We start from the raw sequence: 27965 nt of genomic DNA, 5'->3' as shown, positions 1-27965 counted from the left end.
ATGCTAAATAAAAAGTTTGTGCTAGAGAGGAACTAATATTTCTTGGTGTTATTGAAATACAGATAATTGTTTTGGTCAGATCAGACTGAATGTAAAAGAAATGATCAAGTCTTAAAGGGAGACTTGAAAGCAATACAACAGTTGAAAGCTGCTTCTAAAAATAAATATTGAATTTGTGAAAGTTTAATTGCACCGCCTTCCACAGTTATCGGTACTAGGGATTTATTTGTGTTGTATGATATATTGAAATAAAGATCTGTATTATTAGACAGTGATTGTTATCTTTCTTAACATATCATTATTGGCCTAATAAGAAAATCTAGGTGATATAAAATGACTTGTTCATGTCCATCTTGTTGCTGTAATTTTGGTGTTGAAACTGTTTTTCAACACCACAATACTGGTAAATATCAGTTTTGCATCATTAATAACTGATATTGGTATAGTCCCAAACTTTCTTATCAGTGCATCCCTATTCAGAATCTCTGGTAAAGATACATGAAAGAATAACTGGAGTAAAACATGCTACTAGATCTTTTCTTTATCGACTGGATAAAAAAATCTCATTATGAAATGATAGTTTTTAACAAAAATCATATGTGCCATATTTATTAGCATTCATAATAACTTGTATAAAATAAGGTATACAAGTTAGTAAGGTATACAAGACTGAGATATTTTCACAATTTGCATGCTAATTCTCTGAGTTGATCAAAATGTCTGCAACCTTTTAATTAGTAATCCTATAAATATGAGACGGTAGAGACCCATAATTAATTGACACTTTAAAAAATGGGAAAGACAGGAGAACATCCTGTTTAAAAAAGGCAGATGTGTGTTGATTTTTGTAAGTCGGGAAATGGCTACAAGAAAATATCTGCATGGTAAGAGAGTAGCACTGCAGCTTAGGGTCTCTAGGAAAATGTTGTACCATCACAAATAGTCGTGGAGTTATACTAAACATTACTGCAAGTTTAAATGGAGCCGTGTGCTATGGAGTAGGGGCGTCACTTTTCGAACACATTAGGTGTTTTGTGCTGAATCCAGAGTCAGAGATTATGTCAAAAACTGAGGACTGCCTTTATGGGGGGGAGACTTTGTCTTGCTTTCTAAAAGTCACATAATGTTGGTTTTGGTGCAGCATAATGTTTTATTTGTTGTTTTGCTAGTCATATTACAACAGATGTGTCAAATTTAGCGAAAACTCATCAGATGTTTTTGTGAATGAGTTTTATTAGAGCTGGAGACTGAACAGCAGAGATCTTTGTCCTTCCTGTTGAGGTTGAGACACATTTTTTTCCTACTGGTTTTGCTTTAACCACAATTTCTTCCCCCCCAACTTGACCGGTTACTTAAGACCCCTCAGACTTTGGCACCGAATCCTTTTAATGGCTTATGTCTGGAATTTTGAAGAACTCTAAGCTGATTTCTACCTTCATCATGTAATGATTTATTTAAAGATGAGACTTTATCCCTCTGTTACTGCAGGTGTTTCGCCTTGTTGGCTTTTAAGTCTGCTGTGGAGAGTCGTCTCTGCAATAGTCATGATTCCATCTTCCTTTACAGAGAAATGGTTTTAGTTTGTGTGAGCATTTAAGTATCTGTATTTTGTTGTTTTATAAATATATATATAAAAAATTCCCTTCTCACCCTCCGCGGGTGGTCTGTTTCATCCTCTGAGCTCGGGTCCTCTACCAGAGGCCTGGGAGCTTGAGGGTTCTGCGCAGTATCTTGGCTGTACCTAGAACTGCACATTTCTGGACTGAGATGTCTGATGTTGTTCCTGGGATCTGTTTGAGCCACTGCTCCAGTTTGGGGGTGACTGCCCCGAGGGCCCCGATGACCACAGGCACCACTGTGGTCTTCACCTTCCAGGTCTTTTCCAGTTCCTCCCTGAGGCCCTGGTACTTCTCCAATTTCTCATGCTCCTTTTTCCTGATGTTGTAGTCACTTGGTATTGCTACATCCACCACAACGGCTTTCCTCTGTTCTTTATCCACCACCACAATGTCCGGTTGGTTCGCCATTACCATCTTGTCTGTCTGGATCTGGAAGTCCCACAGGATCTTAGCTCGGTCATTCTCCACCACTTTTGGGGGTGTTCCCCACTTTGATCTTGGGGCTTCCAGTCCATATTCTGCACAGATGTTCCTGTACACTATGCCCGCCACTTGGTTATGTCGTTCCATGTACGCTTTCCCTGCCAGCATCTTGCACCCTGCTATTATGTGCTGGACTGTCTCAGGGGCCTCCTTGCACAACCTACACCTTGGGTCTTCTCTGGTGTGGTAGATCTGAGCCTCTATTGCTCTGGTGTTTAGGGCCTGTTCCTGGGCGGCCAGGATGAGAGCCTCTGTGCTGTCCTTGAGTCCAGCTTTCTCCAGCCATTGGTAGGTTTTCCTGACATCAGCCACTTCAGTTATTTGTCGGTGGTACATCCCATGTAGGGGCTTGTCCTCCCATGATGGTACTTCCAGCACCTTGTCTTCTGTTCCCCATTGCCTGAGACATTCGCTGAGCACATCGTCCGTTGAGGCTTTGTCCTTGATGTATTTATGGATCTTGGATGTTTCATCCTGGACAGTGGCTCTCACACTCACTAGTCCTCTGCCTCCTTCCTTACGGCTCGTGTACAGTCTCAGGGTGCTGGATTTGGGGTGGAACCCTCCATGCATGGTTAGTAGCTTCCTAGTCTTAACATCCGTGGCCTTCATCTCTTCCATTGGCCAGCTAATTATTCCGGCAGGGTATCTGATTACTGGTAAGGCATAGCTGTTTATTGCACGGATCTTGTTCTTGCCATTGGCTTCTCAGGACTTGCCTTATTCGTTGGAGGTATTTGGCTGTGGCTCCTTTCCTTGTGACCTCATTGAGGTTGCCATTTGCTTGTGGTATTCCCAGGTACTTGTAGCTGTGCTCTATGTCTGCTATTGTTCCTTCTGGGAGTGAGATCCCTTCTGTGTGGGCGACCTTCCCTCTCTTTGTAACCATCCGACCACACTTCTCTAGTCCGAATGACATCCCAATGTCAGTGCTGTAGATCCTGGTGGTGTGGATCAGTGAGTCGATGTCTCGCTCGCTCTTGGCGTACAGCTTGATGTCATCCATGTAGAGGAGGTGACTGATTGTAGCCCCATTCTTGAGTCGGTATCCGTAGCCAGTCTTGTTGATGATTTGGCTGAGAGGGTTCAGGCCTATGCAGAACAGCAGTGGGGACAGAGCATCTCCTTGGTATATGCCACATTTGATGGACACTTGTGCAAGTGGTTTGCAGTTGGCTTCAAGTCGGGTTTTGCAGTCAGGGTGAGTCCATTCAGGGTCTGTGTGGTCTACAAGGAGTTGGTGTTTAGCTCCTCTGCTATTTATGCCTATGCCCTTCTGTGCCTTGCTCATGTATTTATCCATGTATTTATCCATCCTCTCCTCTGTTATTACCCTGCCATTGAGAGTACACTTTAGCTGGTTGGGTGGCGAAGAGCCGGTTAATCCTCCTGGCTTCATTCTCTCTCGTGTATCTCTTTAGGCGGCTGGCCAAGGCTTGGAGCCTTTGTTTGGCAGTTTCGAGTGCTTCAGGTATGGGCATCTGGCTGTACTTCTTGGGTACTGATCTTTTCATTGCTCCCCTTTGGAGCTCTGGTGTTGGTAGGGATCGTTCTCAATGGTGCATTCACATCTTCAATGAGACTTTCTGATGGTACTGACGCCGTTGTAATTGGCGTCGGGGTCGTCTGGTGTTCATTCGGGCCATGATTCTCTCTCTCAGGTCAGTTGCTGCCTCGTTCAGCTCAGATGGTTGGTTCATTACTGGGGCTACATACCCAGTCTCTGGGCGGGGAGTTGTAGTTGACTCCCTTCTGACCTGGCATCCTGGCTCCTTCCCGTAGCACTTGTGTCGTACCTCGTCAATCTCAAGTTGTGACAGCAGTTGCCGTTTGCGGATGTTGGAACACTGAGCTACTGGTTGTTTGGCAGTTAGTGTTGACTGGGGATGTCGAGCTAACCATTCCTCCCACAGTCTTTGCATGTAGCCCCTCTGACTAGGGTTACTTGAGTAGTAGCATTCCAACAGATCCATGTTTTCACCTCTCGCCCATTTCCGTCTTGTTCCAGTAGCCCACTTTTCATCAGGGTGCTCTGGTTCCCCAGCACCTGACGCAGACCTTGTTTGACCGGGCGACGTCTGAGCCGGCATGTCGTGCTTATTTGTGTCTCTCATGGTATGAGGTAGGCTATATAGCTCCAAGGGTCTTGCCTAAGGACCCACACTGACAGCTCAATGTCACCGTTGTAACTTTTTGCCCCAGCCTGGCCTCGAACCCGGGTCTCCCGGGTGGAAGACTGGTGACTTGCCTATTGAGCTATACAGTCAGCATATATATATATATATATATATATATATATATATATATATATATATATATATATATATATATATATATATATATATATATATATATATATATATATATATATAATATATAAAAATTCCCTTCTCACCCTCCGCAGGTGGTCTCTCTCTCTTTCATCCTCTGAGCTCGCGTCCTCTACCAGAGGCCTGGGAGCTTAAGAGTATCAAGCTCCCAGGCATCTGGCTGTGCCTAGAACTGCACATTTCTGGACTGAGATGTCTGGTGTTGTTCCTGGGATCTGTTTTAGCCACTGCTCCAGTTTGGAGGTGACTGCCCCGAGGTCCCCGATGACCACTGTGGTCTTCACCTTCCAGGCCTTTTCCAGTTCCTCTCTGACGCCCTGGTATTTCTCCAGTTTCTCGTGCTCCTTTTTCCTGATGTTGTAGTCTTGGTATTGCTAGATCTGCCACAACGGCTTTCCTCTGTTGTTTATCCACCACCACAATGTCCAGTTGGTTCGCCATTACCATTTTGTCTGTCTGGATCTGGAAGTCCCACAGGATCTTAGCTCTTTCATTCTCCACCACCTTCGGGCGTGTTTCCCCACTTTGATCTTGGGGTTTCCAGTCCATATTCTGCACAGATGTTTCTGTACACTATGCCCGCTACTTTATGTCGTTCCATGTACGCTTTCCCTGCCAGCATCTTGCACCTTGCGGTTATGTGCTGGACTGTCTCAGGGGCCTCCTTGCACAACCTACACCTTGGGTCTTGTCTGGTGTGGTAGATCTGAGCCTCTATTGCTCTGGTGTTTAGGGCCTGTTCCTGTGCAGCCAGGATAAGTGCCTCTGTGCTGTCCTTGAGTCCAGCTTTTTCCAGCCATTGGTAGGATTTCCTGATATCAGCCACTTCAGTTATTTGTCGGTGGTACATCCCATGTAGAGGCTTGTCCTCCTATGATGGTACCTCCAGCACCTCGTCCTCTATTCCCCATTGTCTGAGACATTCACTGAGCACATCGTCTGTTGAGGCTTTGTCCTTGATGTATTTATGGATCTTGGATGTTTCATCCTGGACAGTGGCTCTCACACTCACTAGTCTCTGCCTCCTTCCTTACAGCTCGTGTACAGTTTCAGGGTGCTGGATTTGGGGTGGAACCCTCCATGCATGGTTAGTAGCTTCTGAGTCTTAACATCCGTGGCCTTCATCTCTTCCATTGGCCAGCTAATTATTCCAGCAGGGTATCTGATTATTGGTAAGGCATAGCTGTTTATTGCACAGATCTTGTTCTTGCCATTGAGCTGGCTTCTCAGGACTTGCCTTTTTCGTTGGAGGTATTTGACTGTGGCTCCTTTTCTTGTGACCTCATCAAGGTTGCCATTTGCTTGTGGTATTCCCAGGTACTTGTCCTCAATGTCTGCTATTGTTCCTTCTGGGAGTGAGACCCCTTCTGTGTGGCGACCTTCCCTCTCTTTGTAACCATCCGACCACACTTGTCTAGTCCGAATGACATCCCAATGTCAGTGCTGTAGATCCTGGTGGTGTGGATCAGTGAGTCGATGTCTCGCTCGCTCTTGGCGTACAGCTTGATGTCATCCATGTAGAGGAGGTGACTGATGGTGGCCTTATTCTTGAGTCGGTATCCGTAGCCAGTCTTGTTGATGATTTGGCTGAGGGGGTTCAGGCCTATGCAGAACAGCAGTGGGGACAGAGCACCTCCTTGGTATATGCCGCATTTGATGGACACTTGTGCAGTTGGCTTCAACAGTGGTTTTCCACAGCCCCATCGAGTTTGCAATGAAGGCTCTTAGGGTCCTATTGATGTTGTACATCTCTAAGCATTCAATGATCCAAGTGTGTGGCATTGAGTCATAGGCTTTCTTGTAATCAATCCAAGCCGTGCACAGGTTGGTGTGTCGCGTTTTGCAGTCTCGGGCGACTGTGGTCTACAAGGAGTTGGTGTTTGGCTCCTCTGCTATTTATACCTATGCCCTTCTGTGCCGTGCTCATGTATATGTGTGTGTGTGTGTGTATGTATGTATGTGTGTGTGTGTGTGTGTGTGTGAGAATGAATGAATGAATGAATGAATGAAATGTGCCAATCAGGTTTTTTCCTGCCGATTCCTATCACCCATGAGGGCCCATCAACAATACCGATCACATAATTATTATTTTTTTAATCATAAACACTAGCTGTTACATAATGTGGAAAAAGGAACCATGAATTCACCTTAATTTAGACAAAAACGTGTTTTTAATAACTTTTTCCAAGAAAAAAAACAAAACGGGCATTGTGCAAATTGTACTGCTATCGGTAATACCATCTTTAACAGACTGAAAGCATATGAAGGCTCTGAAGAGGTTAAATAATGCAAAGAGTGAAAATAAAACCTCAACATTACCAAAAAATTCAAGTATAAAACTTAACATTCAAAGGCAAATACAGGTTCCATTACAATAAACAATCATGAGTTACTGAATGAAAACTTCCTGATAGCATGGCGGCTAGCTGATTACTGCTAGTTCTGAGTGGCTGTTTCTGACTGAGCGGAGTAATTATGCAGAACAGGGAGGAGGCAGAGGAGATCGATTATTTTTTCAGAGATTATCTGTCTCATGTTAGGACAGCGAAGGTTTTAATACGTATGTAAAATGTATTTTTTAAGTTAGATGCTGCAGGTTTAAGCAGAGGTTTGCTGTGAAGAGTCACTACCAGGTGGAGCAGAAGCGGCGCTCCGTCTGTGAAATATTACTACCTGTAGCGCGGAGCAGCGGTTCAACAGCGAGAGCAGAACCAGCGTCTTACATCGCAGCTTGAAGACTTAAATAATTTTGCGGGTTATTTGTTTAGCTTTCTGACCGTCATGCTAATCCGGGTGAGTGTTTGTAGCTTCGGGTGCATTGTGCTATGGGCGGCAGCCGAGGGAGGGGACCCTGGCGGTCTGATCCTCGGCTGCAGAAGGTGGCTCTTGGGAACACTGGACCAGCTCTACACCCTCAGCAGGGTCCTGGAGGGTACATGGGAGTTCGCCCAGAAGAAAATGGATGGATGTTTGTAGCTGTGCTCTGCTTTATTTACCTGCTATCTGATCCTCCATATGTCTTTTTTTACTGCAGTGAGCCTCGATGTAGCCAAACTCCGTCAAGTATGGCATTGTTTTTATGCCATATTAGATTTGTTGTGTTGATGCATTTTGACCTTCTTCACCCCACGTGCTTCAATTTTCCGCCGCAACACGCCAACTTCCCCATTCACTCAGTACGATATAGTTCCACATTGCTTAGGATTTGTTGCTGCGCATTTGCGCAGTGTGAAGGAAAGAGGAAACCAGCTGCACTGACAGGCTGCGAAATGAGATGCAGGTGATCGGTTTTGTGATCGGCAACAAGAGACCGTGATCGGCAATCACAGATCATACACTTTTTCACGGAAATCGGCCGATTATGATCGGTGGCCGATCGATCGGCACACCTCTTTATATATATATATATATATATATATATATATATATATATATATATATCCAGCGGACATCGGAGATGGTATGTGGAAACATTAACATTTATTTAGCATTTTGTGCAAAGAATATAGAAATGACAAGGGGAGGAGTTGGAGCCAAATTGCTACCTTAGTTAATAAACCCGGTAAGTTTTCAACAGTTCTTCGTTAACGTGACATAAATAGGTTATAATGATTTTCATTCAGTCAGGACTTTACACTGAATCTAGCCACATGCATCACAGGTAGATTCTAGAAAAGCATTGATTAATGCCTGATTTTAAAATTAGCTAACTGCACTTGTAGCCAATATTTTGTGCCCATGTGGTTGGACACCACACAGCATGACGAACCCGATGAAACCGACATACCTAGGATTTCTGTCGGCTAATGTGTGGTCTCAGGTTTTGAAAATGGGCCGACAATCGGCCGACCACTCGTGTCGTTTGCGCTGGACATTACACTAAGAAAATGAGGAAGGTTCATTTTTTTGGTTCGTGTCAGAGTTTGATTGCACATTCACACCTTCACAAACAAACCAGATGAAAGTCTGGTTTGTTTAGACAAATAAACTAAAGTTTCATTAAAGCGGACTAAACGGGGCTGGTGTGAATGCACCATTAGTCCTTCAGTGATTGCTTGTAGCAAGGTCTTCCATCAGTCTGTTTTGGAGAGCACACTTTCTTCCATTATCGCATCAGACCTAAAAATGCTCAACAATCTGAACAGAAGCCCTGTTCTGGTTCTGTTCTGGGGATGACTGGTACCTCTGGAGAGGAGGATTCTTTATAAACCGAAACACAGTGTCATTTAAAACGGAGTTTCTTCAGTTAGAGAATTCTTCACAACCACTGTAATACAGACATCTACAGGAGTTCTGTAAATAACTTCTTGAACCTTTGACAATATGAATTACAACAATATTTATTTTCCTCGTGAGGTTACAAAGTTCCCCTCTGCACATTACTTTTCCCCCCAGCAGGCTGTGCATTGATTATTTTTTGTTGTTTTTTTTATGTTTGACTTTTTAAAGTCTTGATAGTTGGTGTTTATGTATTGCTAATATGTTTTCCAATATCACATAATTACCTAGAGACATTTAAAAATTTTCTGTCAACTTTCAACATTTTTTAACTTTAAAAATGTTGAACTGTGAATTGCATTTCAACTAATGCTGCACATAATACTCTAGTCAAATCTTTAAGATTTTTATTTATATAACTTTTAGAAGCAGGTAAGCTGAGCAACTGTTATGTGATGCCAGAGCTTCTGTTGCTTGTTTGTCATTTTGAACCATCACTCTATGTCTGTCTATGTTTAGTTTCAGTCTAAAAGCGATTCAGGTTTTTCCTTATTCAGCTCCATGTTTCCAGCTCAAACACGGCGGAGGGTAAAAACCTCCAGCAGAGAAACAAACACGCATTCCTGAAACACACAACGCCAAGAAGTGAGCAGTGTGCGGCCTCGCCGACCAGAAAGCTCGATTCATGTGAAATCCCTTTCACTGCCTGCCAAGGTGCACGGGGTCGAAGTGCAGCGTGAGGCCCTGCAAACTGTTAGCTGCTGCTGCGGCGGGCTGATTTATTATTTTTGCTGATTTATTCTTTGCTCTCATTTATTAATTGACTATTAATTTCAGATTGAGCCTATTGCATATGTACTCTGCAGCTGTCTGCGTTGCAGACGCCCGCATCAGATTTATCTTGTCCTGCACTGAGTGCTTTAACAAAGCACTGCTACAGCGGCTCAGATGCGTGTTGTGAAAACACTTACTCGACTGATGAAAGCAGATTATAGAAAATATTACCATGTTTGGAGCTATTGCATTTAAAAAACAATAAGGGTTATTTTCTTGGCTGAAAATTCTGTGTTTACTCCTGTTTGGTGTAAACAGAGGATGCAGGTTAAATCTGCAACGCCCAAAAGGAACAGTCAAAGTAAGAACTGCAACGAGGTGAAAATCACAGCTTAGAATGTGAAAATGTTTTCAACATTAAATGTCTGCACCTTACAGAAGATTTCCACAACAATGTGTTATTGAGGAGATTATGGGAAATAAAACATGCAACTGGAACCACCAATGAGGTGGAGATAAAGGAAATTACAATGTCGCCCAGCTCAACAATGCCTGGACAATAAATTGATTTTCTTGACTGATTGAATTCTCTGTTTCTTCAGATTAAATTTTTGAAACATCTGTACTTTTTTTTTTTTTACCTTTGGTAAAACCAAAAACTCCTTTGGTTTCCATAATTTAATGGGATGTCAGAAAGCCCAGAGCCGCCATCTTGTTTCAGTAGCAAGTTTTGCAGCTTGTAGTTAGTTTAGTTAGACTTTGAATTCAGGTCAACGCTATGATGAAATATCGTGACCAGGCCAAGGTTTATTTATTTAAATTGAGAACAAAGTAATAATATTATAAGAATGCAGTGGTGTGACAATCGTCAAAATATGAAAATAAAATTATATTACAAAAAAGAGTTGTAATTTCATGAAAAAGTACTAATTTAATGAGAGCTGCTGAATAAAAAATAGAAATTGTGCATATATACTTTGATATTACTTTTACAGATAATCCTTAATACCTAATAGATGTACTTAGATCATTTCAATGTCCTGGAACTGATATGACTAAGAATGAACTACATGGACTGAACTGATCATGTCAGATCTCTTCTATCGAAGCTTTTTCTCATTAAAATGACTTTATAATTTTAATATTTTTTGTGGTAAAATTGCATCTTTAGTCTGCTAATTTGACTATATTCTCGTAATTAAACAAAAATTCTTGTAGTGTGACCCAAACACTTTGTCATACAACTCACGTGATGACTGAAATAAAAGCCATTTCATTTATAACTTCTTTTTTAGAAAAAAGCAAAGAAAAAAATGGATCCGGTACAAAAAATATCTGGTATTTTTTATCCAGATCGCCCATCTCTGCCTTCAGGTATTTCCCACTCTGACATTATGATATCGGTAATAATGATCCAGAGTTTTCTGTAAGATCATGACGTAGTTTTTCATAAGGCTTTAATATGATATTTTGAGTCACAGTTTCGCTGCCTTGGAATGAAGAGGAAGCTACATCAGCTGAGATTGCTGGAATATTTTCCTCTGGTATACTTACTTACCTGTGCTTACTGGAAAAATGCAACATGTTGGACCAGTTTTTTGTTCACTTGTGGAGGGAGAGAAAAAAAACCCGCCGTTGTTGTTCAAGACACATTTGGAAATGTTAGGAATCCCCTGTCTCTGTTTGCTCTGGTTTCTACATCAGCTGCCTGCTGAACTTTCCATATTTCTGAAGGGAATGAAGACATGAGTTGAGAAGATGGAGCCAGCTGAATGATGGGATGGTTTGAATTCCCTGTGGCAGTCGGCTGAAAACCCTCCCATCACTGTCCGCTCTCAGGAATGAAGACGGACCGCCTGCCTTTTGTCCCAGACATGGCTGTGAAAAGAGGAGGAACACACTGCAAATATCTGATGGCCTTCATTTTAATACCTGCAGCTCTCTAAATTGAGAGCTTTTCTCGCTTCTTTTTATTATTCTTCCCATCAAACGTTTACTCTCTGAAAACAAATCCACCTTTCATTAATGATTAAAACCCTTTCTGCAGCTCACTCTGCATACCAAGAACTCCGCTGAACATTACAGAGACAAATTAAACCTGGTTATAAATTCCTGTGAGTGCGGCATCATGTGCTGCAGGGCTGTCGTCAGGCGACAGGAATGCCGTCGGTCAGATAAGACTCAGCAGAAAGGCTGCGGCAGGTCGTTGCTTTCACCATCCCAATGCCAGTTATTCATGCCGGATTGTCCCGTGAGTGTGTGTTTGTGTGAATGTTTTACAGTTGGACCTTGAGCTGCTGTGAAATGCGGTTTGAAGCAACTGCGACTCCGAGGTATTTGGACTGAGTCACTACTCAGCTATGCAGCTCACCTCCCTGGGTGTTTTTACTTGAGCGGTTTGCATCGTGGAGCCAAGCCGAGGAACACCTGGGAGGCGGAGGTTTATTTATAGAAAGAAATAAAACCCCACCAGGTTTCCTGCAAGCTGATTTTTAATTTTTTTTTCCTTTTTGCTGACAAAATGTCACAGAAGTTGTTAATCAACTTTTCCTCTTGGTATTCAATGTCCACAAATGCTATAGAATGCCAAAACCAGTTTAGCTTCAGAAAAACAGCCAGTTTGAAGCAAAAAAGCTGAAAATAAGAGATGAAATCTTCTCAGCAGTTTAAGGAATGTTCTTTGCAAATTAACTCATCTTAGTATTTTTTTTATTCTGCACACTTTAATGTATTTTATTGAGATTTTTACATGGTAGACCAGAAAAGAGTAATGTGTTATGTGTAAGAGGAAGTGAAAGTATAAATGACTGAGAAAATTTATCACAAATTACAATCTGAAAAGTGTGGTGTGCATTGGAGTTATTTCATCTTTACCAGCTTTGTACACCTGATCCTGAACTTCTTTACTATTCTTTAGAATTTGTGGACAGATTCTTGACTGGATTTAAGTCTGGATTTTGTCTAGGCCATTCTAGCACATGGATATGCTTGCATCCACCATCCCATTGATTGTAGCTCCTCTCCAGTCTCAAAGTGTTTCTACCAACATCATCCTCTATTTATCATCTCTGATCAGCTGCCTGGTCTCTTGTTGAAAAGCTTGGCCAACAGCATGATGCTGCCACCACCACCATGTTTTATGTACCATAACTTTCTCTTTGTCCTTCCTCTGTTTGTTCTGTGTCTTAACTGTTGAAAAATCTGTGGTAAATTCATGTGGAACTTTTGTTTTTCTACTTTAAAATGAACCAGAAAGGACTGAAAACTCTGGAAAATCTGGAAGTGTTTCATAATATAAACTGCTAATTTCTCTGTATTGCAACATCACTTTACGCAATACGCGTATTGCAAAAAAACTGTGTGAAGTCATTATTTATATGATATTTATGGATGGTATAATACATTCAGGATTTTTAGGTTGTAATATTTAATGCAGCATGAAAAGTTCTAGTAGGTAAAGGGGTGGTATGGTGGTAATTTTGTCAAGAAGCTATAACTATGTTGTTCATAAAACAGTAATTTTTTTCAAAAGGTGAGTTTTTAGTCTTGATTTAGAGGAACTCAGTGTTTCAGCCTCTTTTCTGTTCTCTGTAAGTTCCTCCCAGATTAAAGCAGCATAGAAACTGAATGCTGCTTCCCCATGTCTGGTTCTGAGGACGCTTAGTGGCAAAAACCCTTTGAAAAGGAAGAAACACAACCATTTAAAAGGCTGTCGTTTGTTTGACTTTTATAGATTCAGATAGAACTTATATAACAAAAGTCAAAAATCACAGCAAGTGAATCTTGGATTAGAAAAGTGCATTTTATAATTGTTTTACAATGTTGTTGGACTACTGTGACATTCTAACAGCTCAATATTCGGGAAGAAGAGATATTTCACAGAAACATGTTCTGGATGAGTCCAAGCTCTGCTAATCTGACTAAACCAGTAGTCTGACAGAGTCTGAGCTACTTTACCAACATGAACCTGTCAAATGTCAGCATCTTGATGAGCAAATCTGGAAGAAACTAACCCCTAACAACTGACATAGAGGGTTAAATCTTTAATAGTTTATATATTGATGCACTATTTACTACCACTGTGTCACATAAAACTCTCATTAATGCTACTATAGACTGACATATTTCTAAGAATTTGTACTGTTAATTAGCGCTGCAATGATTAATCGAATTAATCGTGATTAATTATTGAAATAGTTGTCAAGAATTTAGTAATTGATTAATCATTAACTGGCCTATACAGACTCAAAAAAAGGCAATTTCCTGAAAAAACCCAACATTATCAGAGCAGTATTTAAGCCAGAACTGTACAAAATATTATGCATTTAGCTTTTAATATAAAAAGAACTTGTTTTCCCCAAAACTCATCAACTGGCCTGGTTTTAGCTTCAGTTGGTTCAAATTTACCAAAGGAATGTTCAGAATCATCAGAATAATTGCTAGAATAATCAATTACTAAAAGTATTGTTGGCTCCAGCCCTATTATTACTATGCAGTAGTGATTTGAGTTTTAACACGAAGCTGTTGCTTTTCATCTCCATCAGTTCTGGTGAATTTCAGCACCGTGGTGCAGTAGTATCAGGGGTTGCCATGGAAACTTCCAGGCGATACGTCAGCATCACTTGTGGAATTCCAGGGGCCAGTTTTCTCCTATTGTGTCCTGTTAGATGGGTCCCCCCACTTTTGCCTCATCCCCTTTTTCTCCTTCCACCTCCCCCCTCAGAGGTGAATGGAGGACTCAGAGGAACAACAGACGGTCGGATCCCCCTGCCCCCTGAATCCTCTCCTCACAGACAGTTAGCTCACAGACAGTCAGACACGTGTTTTATTTGACTCAGACTTTTAGAACACCACCGCTGCTTCTGTTGTTTTTATATGTCTCAGATTTCTGTTAATTAACCAGAAAAAATCTCAACTCCTGAGTATAGAAGGGTAATTTGTTGCTTTTTTGGATGAATGAATTGTGTCAACATCACCCAGGAGCTGCTTGGTTTAAGATTCATCCTCACTTGATACCAGATCTGAACAATTTGTGATGGTTTGGGTAATAAAAGAGACAGAAAGCAAGGACGGAATGTGTCTGAGGCTTTGTACACACGTAGCAAAGTCTTTATAAAAATAAAGTAGAAAAGATTTTATTCACATGAACCCACAAAAATATACATTGTTTTAAACATGCTAAAACTTATGTCAGTCAATCATAATGCTTAAAAAAAAACACAAATCCTGTTATGAATTAAACCTGCCACCAATCATTATTTTGTTAATTTGTGTTGACGGATAGATTGGTTGCACTACTTTTAAAAAGCGTATTAGAACCAGGGTTGCAGCTAATAATTGTTTTAGTTATTGATTATTTTTGATGATTAATCGATTAATAGGATAAAAAACTCCCCACATTCTGCAGATTTTTCACTTCAGTCATTTTACGCAATATTAGAAATACATTAAAAATTTAAATAAGAACATAAATCATTTCATCTTTGTAATCGGATTATAAACATTTTTTTTACTTAAAATGCCATAGCTTAGCATTTCTTTTACGGTACGCTTGACTACTTGTAGCAAAGGATGCATCTGCAGATAAAAAATACTAAGATTAGCATTTGAAGATCTCAAGCCTTTCTGTTTGACTGAACATCAACACAGTGTAGTGCTGATCTGGTGATTATTGTTTTGGATTAACTAATTAATAACTGGATTGCAAAAGGTGTTTGATATGAGATTGCTCTTAAAGAATTTGAACTAGTCAAAGCTGTGCCACTTGAGGAGTATTGTGTAGAAAATATTTCTAGACAAAAAAGGTTTGTTTTTTTTTATCTTGATTAATGCAATTAATCATTGCAGCACTAAAAAGTATAAATTTTTTGAACCGTTTTGTCTTAATTACTTCTCCGAGCGTGTTGTATTTTTTGGGAAATGCCCTTTTTAAGAGACTGCATACCCCACTTAATGATTAATTAATTTCTAAATTAATCCGATTAATTGTTTCAGGCTTAGATCCATCCCAAACAGTTTGGGGAATAAAAGAGACGGAAAGCACAGAGAGAATGTGTCCGAGTTTGTCTGTCATGTCATTAAAGTTCTGAATCTGTTCGTTTTCAGGCAGACAAAGCCTCTGACATTCGCTGACTGCATTGGAGATGAGCTGCCGGTGGGCTGGGAGGAAGCTTACGACCCCGTCGTCGGAGCGTACTATGTCGACCACAACACCAGTGAGTCGGCGTTCTGGCACCTTGAACACCTGTTTCACCTGAATCAGACGGGTGTGAACCGTTTTACCTGATTTGCCCTCAGAGCGGACCCAGCTGGAGGACCCGCGGGCCCAGTGGCAGCGGGAGCAGGAGGCCATGCTACGAGACTATCTGGCCGTGGCCCGGGATGCGCTCAGCGCCCAGAAGGAGATCTACCAGGTGAAGGAGCAACGGCTGCAGCTGGCGCAGCAGGAGTACCGGCAGCTCAACGACGCCTGGAGGGACAAGTCCACGTCACAGACGAGCCGTGAGTCAGAGTCCAACATCAGCTTAGCTTCAGGTGTCTCCTGTGAGGAGGAGGAGAGGTGGAAGAAGAATCACGGTTTGGTTTTCAGTAGAGCTGAAACAATTAACCGTAATTAATTGTGATTAATCAATGATTGAAGTAAATGTCAGTTGGAGCCCTTCTTATGAGTTTGTGGGCCAGTTGCTCTGTTGAAATTGGCATCAGAACAGCAGTTGATGTTTTTTGAAAATAAGTTAGCCTGAGAATTAACATTAACTTGATCATAACTTATTGTTCTCTTTTCTTTTAGTTGAACAATAATTTATTTGCTTCCATTTTCTATTTTTTAGACTTTAGACTAGGATTTATTTGGCTACTTTTGTATAAAATGTACAAAAGTACATTTTGTCACTTATTTTGTTTTTTTTAAATACTTTTTTAACATTTTATAGATTATAGATAAGTATATATTTTTAATTATTTTTATTCTTTCCCCTATTTTTACTTCTTATTTTCTTATTTATTATGTGTTACTCATTTATTTGTATTTATTTATGTAATTTGTACCTTTTCATTTTTTCTTTACTGTTAAATGTTTGTTATTGTAAATAATTCATTCATGCTATATTTTAGTAATATAAACATAAGTACAGCACATCTTTTTAACTTGTTTCTTTTCCTCCTCTAGTAAATTCCAGGTCGTCCTCATCCAGCAAATATGACCCAGATATTCTCAAAGCGGAAATTGCTACAGCCAAAAGTCGAGTAAGAGACACTGCATTGTGTTCTTGAATTCACATTTACATTTGGACAGCTGATGTGTCTGCATAGACTGATCATCAAATCCTCACGCTGGAGAGTCTGGAAATAGATCATTGTTGGTTTGGGAACAGTTTAAACTGGCCACATGAGGAATAAATGACTTTGGTAGAAAGGGTGATGTGAGCAGAGATTGCTGTGACTAAAGCAGAAGGTATTTCCATCTCTGACGGGTTTGTTCTGTGACAGGTGAACAAGCTGAAGCGGGACTTGGCCTGTATGAAGCAGGAGCTGCAGTACAAAGAGCAAGGCTTCGAGACGCTCATAGAGTAAGTGTTGTTACGGCTCTCAAGGTGGCAGATGAGTTTGAAGCAAGATATGTAAAACTGGAAAATAATTCAAGTATTTTACAAGCGTGAATGGTTTTTATAAACAAGTTAAATTTTCTAAAGTTTTGTGAGGCTAACCCAATTAATCGGATTGCTCGTGAGTAATCAATTATGGAAATAATCATGAACTAGTTCAGTAATAGATTAATCGTTAACTGGAGTGTACAGACTCAAAAAAAGGCCATCAGACATTTTGAAACGACTGTTCATCAATTCAAACTTACAGATGTGTAGACCTGCCTGTTAATGTTCTGTAATTTGCATGAATAAGAGACTTTTTGTTTCTGGGATAGACACAATAAACAATAAATCAATTATTGGCATGGTAAATTAAAATGAGCATGATAATTTTCGAAACAAAGAAATCCTCCCCTTCAGTATAATTGAAAATCCAGCATTTTGAGAAATGCTGCGAACATTTGACACACAGTATGAAGTAGTTAGTTTGCACAACCTGCCACTTTATGCCTGTTTTCCATGTCAAAGGTGATGCTTTTTTTATGTGATTTAGTTTTCTGAGCCTTCTTAATCCATTTAAATTATTTTTGTTTCACTTTTTACATTTAAAATGAAATGTTTTACAGTTCCAGTAATAAACATTCTTTAGAAAAAAAAGCTTTCTTGATCTTTGAGAGGCCATATTTGCATTAACAAGCCATTATTACTATTATTATACAAGTTGAAAATGGTTTCAAAATGATTGTTTCTGGGAGAATTTATTGTCCAGCAAAATGTGTTACTGTGACAGGCCTAGTGATAAGGCACCAAAACTGACTCCAGCCCAGGGGCCCTTAATCTTCTAGATCCGGCGCTGGCTGTGGAATACTTTCACTACTGTGAAGTTTGCTCTCTGAGTCTTTTTCTCTGCAAGGAAAGACTGTATGAGAAACATTCTTAGTCTAAAAGATAGGATTTATGAATGGGACAGAAGGGACAAAATGGAAAAACTTTCACTTGTTGGAGCTTGAACCGGCACGTGTTGACAGACCTTAAAATAAGTGTGAAAATGTTGACGAGCCAATTCAGGTGAACTGCTTCTTATCTCCTCAGTTATTGCTCCTGGGTTATCTCACATTCCATCCAACCATTAAACATTATACGCCTCCATAAACACCTGAGCAGAGCCGCAGCTCAGGAATGCGGTTTGGAGAGGAAGCACCTCGGCTTTACAGTCTCAGACTGCAGCAGCTCTGAAAGCAGTGGAGCCTTTCCTCTTCCTTTTTTTTGGGGGGGGGGTGCTGCTTGGACGCTGAATTGAGAAGGAATGCTGCGCTGTTTGCCTTGCCTCCTGCAGCACAGTGAGCGTGTCAGGAGGATTAAAGAGCAGCGGTCGGACAGCATTCCTGCACGGCTTTCCTCTCCTGTTGCAGCGTCGGACGGCATTTGGTGACCAATCACCATTTGAAGAAGTGGAATGTCAACAGAGAGTGAGAGACATGACTTCTGGGGGAAAAAAGGGAATAAAATCCCTATATTACAGTTCCTTTTACAATTGTTCCAATTAAAAGAGAAATTGGAATGTGTTTTTAAAAACTGTAGATATGTGGTCAAAGACAAAAAAATGAGCCATGTAAATGAAAATGCGTTTCGTGCAGCTTTCAATCCACCTTTGAGGACGACTTTAAGGGGATTAGTTGTTCCCTGTTACAGACCAGTACCTCCCTCCTTCACTTCCTCATTCTTTCTCTTTTTTTTGTTTTCTCCCTTGCTGTGTCTCTCATTCAGCCCAAAACTCCCTCCCCTCGTCCTTCTCTGGAAGAATGTGGAATGGCCAGTTATTCAGATGAACGCATGACTTGTTCATGTTGAGCTTTACGTAGCAGCTGCTGCTCCTGCAGTTTTCTCAGATGATTGTTTACTGCAACATAAACAATAAATCAAATACAAAGCTGAAGCAAAAAAAAAAAAAATCACAAGCTATGACCAATAATATAAATATGTCATAAAGTTCTCGGTCTTTCTGAGCTGACTCTGAGTGCAGTTTGGAGTTCATTTTACAGCATAATCGCTTTTTTTGTTTTGTTTTTTTAACTTTATTTTTATTGATGTTCCCCAGAATACAGTCAAGATAAAAGACAAAACTATACACACAAGCAAGAAAAAGCCCAAACTGACCAGTAGGGAGAGATTCTTGACTAATTAAATAATATATAGGACAAAGTGACCCTTTATATCCATATTTGGATTTGTATCATTGACGTGAATGTAGATGGTTTTGTTTAATGTTCTTCTTCTTTATGTCCTCCAGGATTAACCAGAAAGTATCCAACAGCCCATCTGGCTACAAGCTGCAGGACGCGCAGGCCATCCTCAACGAGGTCCGCTCCATTCGAGACGCCATCAGCTCCGGGGAGAAGGAGAAGCAGGAGCTCATGCAGGTAAGATCGACTTGAAGCCTGAGTGAACACAAATACAGAAACGGCAAGATGACACATTTTTGTTTGCATTAAAGCTGGTTTAAGAGAGTTAGCTTTACCTTTTCCTGCCTGAGCCAGATAAGGAAGGTGTACTGTGTCCTATTTTCCCTCGTAAAGCCATTGTTTATTTTTGTGAGCTCAAATATTGTGTTCCCAAACACCGAGGTTCTCTAAGTATGAGCAAACATATGAAAACCTGTTTCTTTTTGTCCTCATTTCTGAAGCATCAGTTCAGAGTGGAGGAAAAAAGGAAACAATTTAAAGTCATAATCGTCTTCTCAATTACACATGTTGATTTACACAAAACCCAAAAACAAGCCATGCTGTTTTTGGGTTTTGTGCTTTTACAATGCTTGAAACTATTATATATTATAGATATGATGAATATCTGGAGTCCAGGATTTGCTTTTTTCTACAGCTCACCCCTAAATACTACAGAAACATTAGGTTTTGTCTCTGATGGATGATTTGGAAGGATGGGCATCAACTTAATTATTGTAACAGAGTATTAAATAAAAAATGCCTTCTCTATGTTTTTTTCTCTTTGAGGAGTCAGCAACTATCTCCAGGGGCGGATCTAGAAAAATATTTATGGAGTGGCAAGAGGGGGGCAGGGATTTTTTCAGGGGTGGCAGCATATGCCAGTATGTGTGTGTGTGTGTGTGTGTGTGTGTGTGTGTGTGTGTGTGTGTGTGTGTGTGTGTGTGTGTGTGTGTGTGTGTGTGTGTGTGTGTGTGTGTGTGTGTGTGTGTGTGTGTGTGTGTGTGTGTATGTATATATATATATATATATATATATATATATATATATATAAAACGTCTCATCTCATTGTCACGTTTAGCTTACACAGACCTAACATTGGACTTAATTTACTTGATTTACTTATTGCAAAATATTGTTTTTAACTTCTGTTGTTTCAAAATGAGCTTCATGTAGCATTGAGGATTAAATATAATTTCTTAATATGGTATAGTTAATTATTTTTATGTCTTTCATCCTCCTGCTAATTGATATGTATTACTGGAATGGACAGCGCCTATTAGTTGCTATGTGATTTATTGAGTTATGTCCAGAAAACCATTTTATTCCAATGCAGGACGAGCAGAAATCTGTCACAAAAATATTCTTAGCGCCATCATTTGTTATCAGATATATCTATTAAATACGACTTAAAATAAAGAGGAGAAAACTGATGTTTGATAAATTCTCCGTGATACAAATCTATAAGCAATTTTGTTTCTGTTAGTTCTGTCAAGATGCAAGAAGGGGCAAATTTATCTTATATTGGTCAATTGTTTTATTTTAAATATGCTGTAGGAGCTGTAGTTTGATGATTAGTTCAGTTTTTGTCGCTTGTTTAACTTTTATGAATTGCAGCGGCTGCAGACAGTGCGCCACAATAAAGGTACAATAAAGCTGATAAACGGGTGAAGAACCAAACACCACTTCTATTCTGCCTTTCCTCGCTCTGTGTGTCGGCTTTACACGGACCCGTTGCCATGGCAACCAACAGACAACAGCTCAACTAGCAGATAGAGCAGAGATTACCAATCAGGGGAATCAACACCAAAAACAAACATTTCCCACACAAAAAAGTAGCAAAAACACCAAAACATAGCATTCAGTCTGTTCAGTCTGTTACATTATGCTGTCAGGCTTAATGTCTATATTGTCATTATTAATAAGTTTTCGCCTCAGCACAGCTGTTGTTGATTAGCTGATTTAAACAGCTGCTCTACTGATGACTTGGTGTGCGGGTTGACCTGTTTTAGTGCCAACGGAACCAAAACACACCGAACTGCGCAGCACATGTTAAGGTTATCAAAGTCAATAGAAGGCTACCAACAGTTAGGCTAGAATACCTGATCCACTGCTCACTTGTTCAATGTTTTCTTTAAGTTAAAACGTTTTCTTCACCTGTTACATCTGAAGCCCTTATTATCCAATTCATAGGGTTGAATTAACCGCTAAATATTGCGTCCATTTTTCAGATTCTTTGCGTGACTGTGGTATTTTCCTGACCACCCATAATGTTCACTCAATGGCTCAGGTGTGGCGCACGATAAGTCACGTAATGTCCAGTCCAGTAATTTATATCCATCCTATTAATGCTGCTGCTTCGCGCTGTGTCCTTCTCTCACACTTCTCGTCAGGTTACATTGTGTTGCATTCAATGTTGTCGGAAAAAAGAGATTGATGCGCTTAATGTCCGATTTCCCATAACTATTTATTGAATTCATAGTCGCCAGCTGGGGTGGCAACAGGGGCGGCAAGGCTCTCATTTGGGGTGGCAACTGCCACCCCACTAGATCCGCCCCGGTGTATCTCCTGTAAGTTTGGTATAAAAACAACAAAAAAAACTTGTTTATTAACTTTTTTGGTTTGTTTTCACCCAATCAGTGGTGGACTCACTTCTCCTAATACACTAGTAGTGGAGCAAAGTTTACATTTAACCCTTTTTAGCATTTTTGCAGACTTGGAAAATGTTTAGCAGGCTTAGCTTCCCCTAAATAGATTTTTTTCCTAATTAAATTCTAACGTGCTTATTTACTCGTTTGTTTTGTAAGCTTTCCGTTGGATAAATTTCAACATCTGTGTTGAAGTTTAGTTGTCGACTGTTAAGAAGTCTTCAAGTAGTTAGATGTTTATATTTATGCTTTTATTTTGAAGTGGATGAAGACTGAAGACTCCACCTGCGTTTCGCTGCAGCAAACAATGCTCTGTATCCAGAACGCATAGATCCCTGTAGTTTCAACAGAAAGTAGTGTAAAGCGCTTTAGCGTTAGTGTTAGCATTAGGGTAACTAGTATTTCTGATTAGTGCTTTAGGGTTAACACAACTAACTTTTTGATTTGCGGTGCCCACCACTGCACTCACGCCTAATAATAAATTAAACTTACAATTATACAATATTATATATTGTATAATATTACATATATAATATTGTATAATATTATACAATATTATAATAAAGTTGTATAATATTATACAATATATGATATTGTATAATATTATACGACTTTAATGAAAGCTTAATTTATTATTGGGCGTTTTAAATCCATCTTTAGAAGAAGTGTAAATAAGTGTGGAGGGCTCTTTAAATTGACTTCCAGCTGCTGTGTCTGGGTTTAAGCCATTAGCTGTTCCCACTTCATCACAGGTCGTCCATCGTGCTCAACAGTGGGTATGAGATGCTTTTTCACTCTTTTTATCCTCTGCAACAAAGGTTGACACCAAATTTCCATGACAACAGTACTTCCTTCTTCTCCCCCATTAGTTTAACTCAGATGTGTTCAGGCCTCGCTGTGGTACTCATGTGAATCCTTATATACTGGAGATTTCAGCATGGTCAGGTCAGGCTGATGAGAACTGTTCATCAGAAAAAATTTAGAAATAAAATATTTAAAGCATCTGGGCCACACTGCAGGTGTGTGTGACGTGGATGCTCCCATAGTTTTAAGACAGAGGGATTTATTGCTGAAAACATCTAAGACGGAGCAAATGCTCCCAGATTAAGGGGGTGTGAAGCTGCCTCTGTGTTTTTATGAACAGCACTAAAGCAGATTTAGTAACTTACTACCTCAGGCTGCAGGGAGGCAGTAGGTGCTTTAATGCCTTGCCTTTGTCCTTCTGTTGACCGCCCATCAAGTTCATGAAAGAAAAAGTGGGAGAAGCTCAGATTGGCTGATGACTGGAACGATCTCAGGAATGGTTTCTAGCATCGAGCCAACGGTGATCAACTGAAGTGTTTGGATTTTTGTGACCTGAAATTCCAACAAGTTTTAAATCTTTCAGGCGTCATCCTGCAGGGACCTCCTCTTGTCTGCAGCAAGCTGAACATAGATCTCATCTGTCTGTCTGTGCTGTGCTGCATTGAGGTTCGTCCTGGTCAGAAGGAGAGGCAGTTACGTCTGGAGGAGTTTAAAGTGTTCCTCTAAGTCTCAGTAGTTCATATTCATTCTGCTGCTGCTTTCTGCAGTGGAGGCTGAAAACACTCATCTTTAGTATCTTTTAGATGTCAACCCAGACCAGCTTCACACACCTGGGGAGCTGAATAAACATCAATCGCTGGACACCTGCTTGGACACATGCTGTGTGTCTAGTTTGACATAAAATTGAGTTGTGGAGTTTGAAAAGCTGCAGCACTATATTCAAAAGAAGAATACTTGTCGATTATACTGACAATTAATCAGATTTTTTTTAAAACTGGCACATTTTGTAGATTTTTTATTAAGCATCTTGACCTTTTTTTTTATACAATATTAGAAATTCAACTTCAAAATTACATGAAAAAGTCAGAGTAAGAAAATTCTGTTTTTGTATATTGGTTATGCTGTCAACTCACTAAACGTGCATGAAAATTAAATATTTTTAGTCCAGTTGCTAAAAAGAAATCACACATTAAATCAGTAAAAATTTGCTGTGTAACATTTTATGCAAATATGGAACTATTTTAGTTAGCTAGAGAAGTATCAATCTGTTTTGTGACAAATTTCCAGTCTGTGTTAGTTAATCTCTGACCTGCACAGTGTAACAGTAAACACTGGGTTTTACTATGAAAAGACAAAAGGGTTCAGATGCAGCAGAATGATGTCTGGTTGCAGCTCCACTCTGAAGGTTTTGATGGATCTTCGAGCAGAAGGATTTGGAAGCTGCATTTGCATTCATTTTAAGATGTTTTCCTCTCTCTATTTTGATGCCATCCATAGTTTATATCTCTCAGCTCTCCTTTATGCATGTGGAAGCACTGCAGTGTTAACCTGTCATTTCTGCATGGCTGCAGATCAGATTAAAGTTGCATGATGGGACTTGGAGTCAGCTGATGTGTTTACATAAAGCAAAATTACAAGGAAACTGAGACATCAGCCAACTTTCTGTGATCCGTTGATGATTATCAACGGCTGCTCCGTTTCAAAGATGTGACATGCTTCTCTTTCCTCGCAGCCCTTTGGGCTGAAAGCATTAGAACGACTAGAGAGAAGAGCCGCTCAATAATGCATGATCTGCCGTCTGCAGCTGGCAGCTCAGTCTGCAGGCCTGTCTCTGTTTCTGCAGCATGTTTGTGGCAGTCATTGTGAAACATTTCATTTTGCTTGATTTAATGTCAGAAGCAGCTGCAGAAAAAGAGTGAAGTAAAAAAGAAAGACCAGTGTGAACTAGAAAACTCTTTAGCGCTGCTTTAGTTTGTCTTAGTTCGTTTTGACTATTTGTGTTTATATAACTTTTGATCCTCATTCTAATAAACATGAGATATTTTCACAGGCTAGAATCAACAAAATTATCTCAATTTTTTATGGCAGATAGATGTAACAGTGTTTGAAAGAAACATATTCAGTTCACTTTATTTATATAGTTCCAATTAAAAGCAGGTCAGCTTAAGGCATTCAATCATGTATGTATTCCATTTGATCCTAGTTAACACTTGATTAAGCAGTTTACTATTCAAATTAGTTTAAAAAGTTTCTATCTAAAATAACCCAGTAGATTACATTGTGTCATTGACTCCCAGCATTCAATCACTTAACTTTACAGCAATTCCTCATGAGCATGCATGTAGTGACAGTGGAGAGGAAAAACTCTCCGTACAACAGGAAGCGACACCGCAAGCAGAAGCAGAACTTAACTCAGTACAAGCAGCCATACTATGACCGACTGGGCGTTTGAGAAGACAGAGCAGGGACACAAAAAAAAAAACCCAGATGAACTGATGTAGGATTAGTTTAAATGTTAATGAAAAGTAAAAACTTAATAACAGAGGGAGACCATTTAGTTATTATCTTAGCCAATGCCCGTCTTCAGGAAGGTGCCACAACCAAACAGAACGCAAAGTTCTATGAAAGGAAAAAACAGAGAAAACATGAAGTTAACAGTTGAAATTACAGCAACTAATGCAAATTGGGGAGTAGTAGGAGAAGAAAGTGAGGCAAAAAGGTCAGTTTGTCCTTCAGTAGTGTTAATTTAGATTCAGAAGAAGAATAATTAAAATCTTTTGACTCGTTTTTATTCTCTCTTCTGCCCGGATTCCTTGATGTCCTCATTGTATCAGCTGAGCTCAAAGACAAAGACAAACGCTTTCCAAGTACAATCATAAAATTTATTAGACAAACAAATTAATAAAGCTGACATCAAACGATCAAACATATAAGATTCACACTAACCTATCATACAACAAAACAAATCAAGAGACCAGCATGATTTTACCTCATCCAGGATACAAAATACAGGAAGACCCTTCTCCCTGGAGACCGCCGCCTGCGTTCTGGCCAGCTAACTTTTCAAGGTAGCCTTTTGTTCCCCTGTGGCGTGTCTAACTCTACTTCTATTGTATTTGAACTGGGCAGTGCCCCTAGTGGCCTGGTTGAGTAATTTACGACTATGGAAGGCTGTAACAGAGATTGTTGTTCTAACATTTTGCTGACCTTTTTGTAAGAAGTCTGTTTTAGATCAAAGAGATGTTATATGTGTTATATAACACACATTATATATATATATATATATATGTATATATATATATAGCAATGTTATTGAAATTGGGAGAGACATTTCATAAATAAAATTGTTAAATTTTAGCTTACCTTTTAATTTACCTTGAATGTAAAATACCATCACAAGACATTAATTGCGGTAATAAATATTATATAATACTAAATTGAAACTGTTTTTTTAATGTTTTTCTTTTAGTTAATTTATTATTTTTATCTTTAAAAAGTGTGTTGCTGGAAAAGTTAAAAACCTACCTTTAAAAAGCTTGAAAAGTGCTTGAATTTGCCTTGGGGAAATGTACACGAAGCCCTTTTTTAAGACCAGGACTGTGAGGTAATTTCTTCACCTTCTATTCCTTCATGTGTTTCTTGTTTCCCTCCCTCCTGGCTGCGGCCACTGCTACTGTCCCACCCTGACTCGTCTTCGTGTGTCTCCTCTGTTTTCCTCAGAAACTGGCCATGTTGAAGGACGGCTTCCGGCTGGATTCTGGCTCCCAACAGGAGCAATGGGGCAGCAGTCCATCGCTCTCCAACTCTGAGACGTCCATCCCTCGCCTCTACTCCGACGTCGGATCCCAAACCGACCTCCCAGCTGAGGTTAGTAACAGAACAAAATGTCAGCCCCACTTCCTGCTCTAAATGTAGTTTTATTTACCTATGTATTTGTTTCTCTCAAACTTTCCTCATTTTGTCAAATTACCAGGATTCATTTAGTTGATTTAAATCTTGATGAAAGCATTTCTTGTTTTGCATGCAAAAGCTAAATAAATGGTGAATTGGAGTGATAACTGAAACAAAAACTATTGAAGCAAGGCTGTCAAAGCAGGTTTGTGCTTCTGCGCTTTCCTTTCTGGCTTTTTAACATATTTTCTATTTTTTGGCACGTAGTCAAAGCTTGAGTTGTGGCTCTGCCCCTCCAACATGTATGAAAAATCAGGATTTTGATCATTTTAGATCCCCAATTTGCAAACTCACCAAATTTCAAGGTGATGAATTAAAATGTCTAAAACGAGTTCAATCAAATGCAGAGAATAAAAACTTCAAAAATGGGGTAAAAATTGTTCAAAATCCCAAATTCAGTCACTGCTGGTTTTAGAAAGTTCTAAAAGTTTACAGAATTTAATAATTGTACAATAAAGTAAGCTAAATGGAGTTTGTTGGTTGTGCCATCTAGCCATTTCTTTTGCAACTTTTTTCAAAAATCTTTAAAGTATGTAAATTTTTCACACTTCATTGCAGAATTTGGTGAGTTTTCTTATATATTTAGAACTAAAAAAAAGCCCAGATTCATTTGCTTTTCACTTTTTGGGCCCATTTATATGACATCTTAGTCACAAGAATATGATTAAAGCTAATTAAAATTGTTGGTTAAAGCTAAAAAGAAATTGAATTTGATGATTTTATAAGTATGGAATTGGATGGAGAGATAAACATGACTGTGAAATTAAAAGTTCTGGATTTTATTTCTAGTCCACTTTGTAACATTTTTAAAATGAGAATTTATCGAAAAGCATGAAGGGATATTCATGTTGCTTTACTTCCATGTCATTAATTACCTTTCAAAAATAAAAAAAAATAGAAAATTGGGGCTTTTTAATAACTAGACTTTTTTAATTGTGAGATTTAAACTTATCTCTAAGTTTATTAATTTAGGTGCTTAATTTATGATGCTGAAAGAAGCTTTTTTTTTTTTTTGTAAAGTTAAGTTATGTGTAAATGAATATTTTGGCCTGTGTTTGAAACACTGTGTGTGGAGGAAAACCTACAGGATCATGCTGGGTGTGGATGTTTTCTAAATGCAGAGCAAGGCTTGTGTCTGGGGTCTGAGTAGAATTGTTCAGACCAAAAATAAGTTGGAAATATGAGTTTTAGCTACTTTGTTGAGAAGAATACGCTAAAATGTTGAGCTCTGGCTATTTCCAGAGTTTTATTTAAGTAAGTATCATTTTTTCCCCCAAAATACATCAAGCGTTTGTTGTTGCAATGTGGCAAAATGTGAAAAAGTATGAACACA

General features: G+C 39.5%; 1 protein-coding gene across 4 annotated transcripts in view; it reads left to right on the top strand.

Moving 5' to 3' along the window:
• wwc1 (WW and C2 domain containing 1) overlaps window positions 1-27965 on the top strand; it is a 51430-nt gene that overhangs the window by 5779 nt on the left and 17686 nt on the right. For all 4 annotated transcript variants that reach the window (XM_081615242.1, XM_081615241.1, XM_081615240.1 and 1 more), the window contains 6 exons: window positions 15530-15639; window positions 15722-15925; window positions 16593-16669; window positions 16913-16992; window positions 19301-19430; window positions 26402-26548. In XM_081615242.1, coding sequence (XP_081471368.1) covers window positions 15530-15639; window positions 15722-15925; window positions 16593-16669; window positions 16913-16992; window positions 19301-19430; window positions 26402-26548 — 748 coding nt within the window. The remainder of the gene's footprint in view (window positions 1-15529; window positions 15640-15721; window positions 15926-16592; window positions 16670-16912; window positions 16993-19300; window positions 19431-26401; window positions 26549-27965) is intronic.

Source organism: Poecilia reticulata, chromosome 14 (assembly GCF_904066995.2).
Source record: "Poecilia reticulata chromosome 14, P_reticulata-male-v2, whole genome shotgun sequence".
NCBI lineage: Eukaryota > Metazoa > Chordata > Actinopteri > Cyprinodontiformes > Poeciliidae > Poecilia > Poecilia reticulata.
This window is presented reverse-complemented; position numbering and strand designations above follow the sequence as displayed.